Below are 7346 nucleotides of genomic sequence, written 5' to 3' on the forward strand. Positions count from 1 at the left end.
TAGAGGCAACAAAGAGCCACTGGGGTCACTGAGGGCAGCTAAAAGTGTACCATACAAATATAATTTTGCAGATGTGCAGAGAGGATAGACTGAAGCAGGGAATCAATTAGGAGGCTACTGATAAGAACTTAACTAGGGTAGTAGGCATATAAACAGAAAGAAGTGAACAGATGCAAAAAATTTAAAGGTAGAATTAATAAGATTTGGAAACTGCCTGGCTGAGAATGAGGAATCAAGGGTCATTCACAGTCTGTAAACACAGGTACCTGGAAGGATAGTGGCGTCCTAAACAGAAACAGGGAAGTTTGCAAGGGTGTGCATGGGGGAAAATATTGTGTTCTATTTTAGTTATGTTGAGTTTGATGCACCTATAGCATAAAGCAATCTGAAATATCCCATAGGCAGTTGGTGAAGTGAAACTGGAACTCAAGAAAAAATCTAAGGCTTAGCATATAGAGAGATCTGCACAGATATAATAATTGAGTACAGAGAAGCTGATGAGGGCACCAAAAAAAGAGGCCATAGAGAAAAAGACCTTGGAGAGAGCACCCACCCAATTGTGGGTAAACCCACAATTATTGAGCAGGAATAAATGACCCAGGGAAGTACGCTAAGAATGAACAGCTCTTATTAATAAGCACCTGTGATGTACTGGGTAAGGTGCTAGATAAAAGGAGAACCAAAATAGGGCAGCATTATGAAAACAGAGAAGAGAAGGTATCCTAGAAAAAAAGAGTAGTTAATCAGGTCAAATGTTGGCAATTAAGAGATCACTGGTAACTTTGGAGACATCAGTTTCAGTTGAATGATGAGGTCAGAAGCCAGATTACAGAGTGTTACGAAGTGAGAAGAAAGGAAATAGAGCAACAGGTGTAAATGTTTGGTTTTTTTCTACTTTAGTTGTGAAAAAGAGGAGAGATATAAAAGAACAGCTTCAATGAATGGTAGAATCAGCAAAGATTTTTTTTTTAAGGACAGGGAAAGATCAATGTATATGAAGCAAGAAGAGCCAATAGATAAGAAGATACTGAAGATGAAAGAGAAAAAAAATGATCCAGAAAGAAATCTATTAGAGGAAATAATAGGGGATGGGATCAAGAACACAAGTAGGAAAGTTGGCCTTGGTGAGTAAAAGAAGGGCCACTTCATCAGAAACTATAGTAAAAGAACTGAGAGAATGAAGAATGAGGTAAGGGGGTTTTGAGTTGTAGAAAAAAAAGAGAAGAGGGAAGCTTCTGAGGTATTCTGCTATTAAGGTAGAAAGATGGGAGACTTGAAGAGAAGTTTTGGAAAAGATGTTTTGGAAAATATGATAAAAAAATTAATTAGAAGGATACTAAAAGGATTGCCTTGTTGTAATGAGGACCCAGTTAATATTAAATATATTAATTTGTTGTGATATTAGATATATCAATTGGAGGACTTCCTCTAGCACCATACAGTAGCATATAAAGAGTAGAGAAAATAAAGTAAATGGTGGAAGTAATACAAGGTTGAGATTCAGCAAGGAATAGGACAATAGGGAATAAGAAATTCAAGAGTTGAGGACAATGAATGTTGATAGATAAGTATAATCATATATTAGATAACTATAGTATCTCTGTCAGAAGGGAAGAAAATTAAGCCAAATTAGGGATGAAATCTGTGTAAATGGACTAGAGATCACTGTGACAATGATGAATAGGTTTAGCCAGAGTGAGGCATACAGGAAAAGATGATTCCATCTATACAGGAATGTATAGTTGGACAGGGAAATTAAAAAATTCTTGATCACAGAAGTGGAGCACTTGTAAATGATGTGACAGGCAATCAAAAGGTTTGATGTTACATCCATAGGTGTGTCTGAGGTAGAGTAAAGAAATAAATTATGGAACTGGAGAAACTTAAGAACTGGAAAACTACTTTGCTGGAGAAAATATCAATGTTTCTATTGAAGGTATATGGCAATCATCCATTCCCACAGTTTTAAATACCTCATACAGATTTCTTCTAAATCTACCCAGTTCTACATTTTCAAATGCCTGATGAATATTTCTACCTTGATTTTCAATAGATACCACAAACTCACCATATTCAAAAGTTGCAGTCTTTTTTCCGTTCTTCCCATTTCCTTATTTGTGGATCTCTCCATCCTCCAAGTAACCTGAACTCGAAAGCTTCAACTCATCTTTGACTCTAACTTCTCCATCACCACCCTCCAAATATCCAGTAATTTATCAAATCCAGTCAATTATATCTCCAAAATCCCATTCAAATTTATTGTTTACTTTTTATTCACATTGCCACCAATCTAATTCAAGCCCTTTAAGCAATCTCATCCTGTTTTCTTTACCTCCAATCTCACCAGGACACCAGTTCATCATTCACATAATGCGCAAATCCAACCACATCATTCTCGAGCTCAAAAATATTAAGTGGTTTCCCAATTCCTATAGGACAAAAGGCAAACTACTTTAGCCTGGTATTTGAGGCCTGATTAGAAAAATCTCCAATCTCCCTTTACAGCATTACTTCACACAATTCCCTTTCATACAGGCTACATTTCAACTCTACTACAATTTTTTTCCTATCTTGCCTTACCATCTTTCTACCTCCATGTACTCTCATGCTACAATTCCTTAATTCCACACAATACTAATAAGAACTCATTCACAAGGTACTTTGCAGTGTCCACATTTACACTTACTGAATTCCCTTTTTCATGGTACTAGTTTCAGTACTACCTTCGCTGTAGAAGTCTTTGATTCTTCTCTTCTCACAACTGAAAATTTTAATTTTCCTCCTTAAATTTTCTGACATTTTGTCTGAAACTCTTCTACTTATATCACATTGTACTGTTGTTGTTTTTTTCTACCCAATTAAACTGTAGGTTGCTCTGAGTGGGAACTGTTATTTTACATCTCTGAAGCAATGATATCTATGAGGATAGTTTTAGCACCTAGTACACTACCTTCCTCAATAAGTATTTAACAGATGCTCTTTACTGTGGAGGGCATCATTACATGACAATACATTTTTATCCTTCAGAGTAGTAATTCGGTATCTTGTGGAAAAAAAAAAGAAATTGCTTGGAAAAAAAATTAAACATTAAAAAGCACCTGAACTTCCCTTAAGTATGACTTCTATACCTTGACCTCCACCAACATAAACAAATTAGTTTACAAAACCTCTATGGGGTCAAAAGACAATTATAATTTAAATGCAACCCATACTACTTTTCTCAGCATGTTGTTGTTCAAAGTACAACTCCTAAGCCCTGTGGCACTATTGTTCAGCTTCATAATTTAATTTTATGCCGTACTTTAGTAAGAGGTGATTTAAACTTTCCTCAGCATTATGAATAAAATCCTAACAGTTAAACATAGATATAATATGAAAATAAAAGCAAAAGAAAAACCACAAATCTTTTAAAATGTACTTTTATCATAACTTTTACCAACAAAAAACTTAGTGATTGCAAATAAATAGCAGTATCTACAATTCCTAAAGCACATGTATCTTGTATAAAACATCAAGTTAACCTAAAGTTTAAGCAAATTGATATATTTTTAAATCATCAGTTTATGCAATGAGGGTCTCTTAATCATTATTACAACCATTTGCAAAAGTACTACTTGTTTTACCATATCCAATAAAAAATGCAGTGTTTTAAGTTTATTATGAGTACAGTAATATATAAAACCAATTCTAATCTTAGAACTATGATGCTATGAACATGTATTCCATTTGTCACAATGTTGAAAGCAAAACTGTCACCTCTAGAAAGAGTAAAGATAGCTGTCTCTTAAAATATGGTATTCTCATAGCTATTTTAACCTTCCTTGTCCCAAATTAAATTCTGATTAAGATAAATGGCATTTTGTATGTCTTCAAAAAATGCTGTTACTTTTTCCTACAGATTGTTCACGTACCTGTCATGATGAACACAGATTTTAAAACTGACAATCCTAAGCACTTAAGATGACAAAACAAGAGAACTGAATTCTTTAGGAGAAAATAGATATCATCATGAAAGGTATACATACCTAAGCAGAGTCAGAAAACTTTCCAGCTACAGTAATAAATGATACAAAAATGTTTTAAATCACTGATAAAAATCTAAAAGTTTTAGAGTCTTTACACAGAAAATGTAAAAAAGATAATATAGAACAGCAGGTCCTATTTCTAATATATCTGTAATTCTTATTTGGTACTAATGTGTCATTTCCTTATCCTACTATAAAGGTAAATACCTAGAATCTTTTGCAAGCCTATCAGTCACTACTATACAACAGGAGAAAACTCAAGTTAAACCTCTGGACTTTCCACTTCAACAACAATCTCTCAATTTGTCACTACTAGATCTTGTTGGATGTACAGTTGCTTAATTTTGAAAAAGCTAACCATCTTAATTGCTGTTGAAATACCACCTCTAGTCCTACATTCAGAGATATGATACGAATAAAAAAAGCTTCTATAATTCATAATATATCCACAGGACAGAGATTTACTGAACCACAGAATAGAGAAAGCAGCCTCCTTCCAAGACTATTCCTTTATTAATAAACTCTCTCAGTTAACACAGTATTGTTTCACATTAGCAGGTGTCTCCCACTACATTTCTCCTTCTTTCCCCCATCCTCAGACATTTCTCCTACCTTACATTTATTGACTGCTTATTGCCACAGGGTATTTTAAAGATTACTTACAACGTCTCACTGTATACATGCTGTCCTATTCTATTTCCCCTTCCCACAAAGACACAAACTTCCTAATCCAAAAAGTAACATGACTAACCTATAAATCGAAATCAGCCATTTTCATAAAGGAAGAAAACCTTGGGAGATCCAATTAAGAGAAACATTATCAAGAAACTACAGATCAACATATCCAAAGCGTTCCCTAGCCATAGTGACAGTGTCAGAAGTAGCAGGAACTTCCAGTGGCCCAATTAAGACAAAGGCATCCTCTAAAATCCTCAGCCACCCCAGCCTCTGAGAATTTTGCAAAGTAACTTTCAAAAGCAGGAATGATACTCTACTGCCTCCCAACAATCCCCCACCCTCAAAATAGGTGGAGGCACCGACACAACGCGACCATCAGAAATTTTTCATTATTCTTCCCAATAACATGGCCAAAAGTGACCATCCCTTTATTTCAGGGATTCCGCCTCCCCTATATATAAACAAACACCCTAACTTCACCCCCCAAATAAGAGTCCCAAAAAGCACACAAACAAAAAAAAACCTTCTACACCTTTTACTAATAGTATATCACGCTTCTCCAAGCCTCCCAGCACCGTGACACCACTCACCTCCTACCCCACCTCCCCAGGCAGGGTACCTCCTCCTCCTCCCGACGACCCTCACCTCCGAGACAGTGAACCCTGGCGCTCCTCTTCATCCCTAACACCTCCAAACCGGCCCCCCCCCCCCCCCCCCCCATCCCTCATTAGCCTGAACCCGCAGCCTACCCCACCCCCCCCCGACAGGGAAGGGAATGGCAAGGCAAAGAAGGCGTAGTGACACCGCCGTACCCGCACCCCCCCCCGCTCCCACAGATCTCTCATTAGCGTGACCCCGCAGCCAACCGACCCCCTCCCCATCTGGTCAATCCATGTCAGCCCAGTCTATGCCCAGCGGTCCCAGATCCACTCCCTCCAGTGAAGCCCACAGTCTCCTGAGGACGCTTTATCACACGGCCCGCCACCCCCCTCCCCCGACCCCAATAAACCCACACCCAGCCTCCTACCCCGGCCACTTCACCGACACAGAGACGCCCGTCCCCTAACCCCTTTCCCCCTTCCACTCCGTTACACAGTCTGGATCCGAGCCAGGTCAAAACTCACCGTATTCCCCCGCGGGGCTAGCCTGCACACATACAGACGCACTAACACACACACACACATACACACACGCACTCACACACATACACAGTACTGCCCGAAGCCTCCTCCTCCTTCAGCCTGGGACTCACTGGGACATCAGCGGATGAATCCCAACACGGAGGCTATTTTTAGGAGACAGGGCCTCAGCCAGACCGGAACTTCTTCTTCTCGCCTCGCGCGTGCGCCGTGTGATTTTTCTACCTCAGTGTCCCTACGCCTTCTTTTCCTCTCTTTTCCCTTCCCTCTCGCCCCCCAGTGGATAAGCCTCCTTTTCGCGGCTCTATCTCCCTTGCGTTCGAACCTAGCGGGGCCGGTGGTGAAGAAGATGACAATGAAGTTAGACAGAGGGCTAGTCCGTGGCTTTAGAACCAAGGAGTATTCCACTGGGACGTGAGGCACGGACTATATTTTTCCGGGTGAGTGAAGGGACGGATCACCCCGCACAGGAAGGAGATGACGGCAGTTTGGCGCCGGGAGATGGTCTGGAGGTTGGCTTTCCTCTGAAGGACGGTGTTCCCCTGGAAGGGATATTGGTCACTTGATGCTGATTCGGACGCCTCCAGGGGTGGGGCCCACAGACAGCCTTTGCGAACCTTTAGAGACGCACCCTCCCCCCCCTCCCCATTTCCCCCTGCCTCCGCCCTCAGCTGCTCCCACCCCCTTAGTCTCGGACCAAAGCACCCTGAGCAAAACCGGCAGCACCAGGGACAAAAAAAAAAAATCTCAAATCACTGCGCGCAAGCGGAACCATCAGCCAATAAAGGCCAAGGGAGGGCGGGGCTCCCCGGGGAAGCTGGAGATGCTCCAGTCCGAGCGACCCCAGATCGGGACCGAAGGTGGTGGGGTGCCAGGCAGGATAGGGGGGGATGGGGGGTAGAGGGGGGAACGGACCTGGAACGCATGCGTCGGGAAGTCGCGCGCTGGGTCCTGCCTATGGCGCGAGTAGCTCGCCGTGCCCTTCGGGGCACTTGCCGATGTCTCCTTTTTCCTTCCTCCTGCCCTTGTTCTTGAGGCTCCGTCTCCCACCCCGTCGCCTTGGGCCAGTCCAGCCACGCTTCTCTCCCGGCCTTTCCCTCCCTGCAGCCCCACCCCCGGCCCCGCCTCGCCAGCCGCCACCCCAGCCCGCCGGCACACTTTTTGTATCTCCCTCTGGATCTCGCAGCACTTCCCAGGCGCTCCTTTATTGTTATTCGCTCAGCACCTGTAATCGCAGTACGTGCTTGACCGCGGGTTCGATGGGCTAAACTAACCTAATGGAAATCCGTGCCCCACAAAGGCCACACTAGCGGAAAAAAAAGAAATGAGCCGTCACCTCTGGAAAAGAGAATTCTGTGCTGGCTCTGTTTGCCGCCTATGTGAAAAGAAAGCCCTCCAGCCCAGGATGGAAAACTGGGTAAAGATGTCCCTGCCTCTACAGAATAGCTTTCCATTAGGAAGAAAGCAGTGCGATGGAAGGTCTGACAACCACAAGAGCAGTCTT

The 7346-nt window shown here is 42.1% G+C and overlaps 1 protein-coding gene across 16 annotated transcripts in view; it reads right to left on the reverse strand.

Annotated features, from left to right (window-relative positions):
- MEF2A (myocyte enhancer factor 2A) overlaps nt 1–6961 on the reverse strand; it is a 259713-nt gene extending 252752 nt beyond the window's left edge. For 7 of the 16 annotated variants that reach the window (XM_069098491.1, XM_069098489.1, XM_069098486.1 and 4 more), the window contains exon 1: nt 5828–5966. Coding sequence is in view for 6 of the 16 variants with exons in the window: in XM_069098480.1 (XP_068954581.1) it covers nt 5828–5887 (60 nt within the window). In the remaining 10 variants the exon portion in view is untranslated. Of the gene's footprint in view, nt 1–5827; nt 6433–6757 lie in introns of those variants that run through there. The other 9 variants (XM_069098478.1, XM_069098479.1, XM_069098474.1 and 6 more) reach the window with 8 other exon arrangements.
- Nucleotides 6962–7346: the final 385 nt, after the last annotated feature.

The sequence above is a fragment of the Petaurus breviceps genome, unplaced genomic scaffold (assembly GCF_028583685.1).
Source record: "Petaurus breviceps papuanus isolate PSGF00001 unplaced genomic scaffold, PetGlider_PUasm1.0 37, whole genome shotgun sequence".
Lineage (NCBI taxonomy): Eukaryota > Metazoa > Chordata > Mammalia > Diprotodontia > Petauridae > Petaurus > Petaurus breviceps.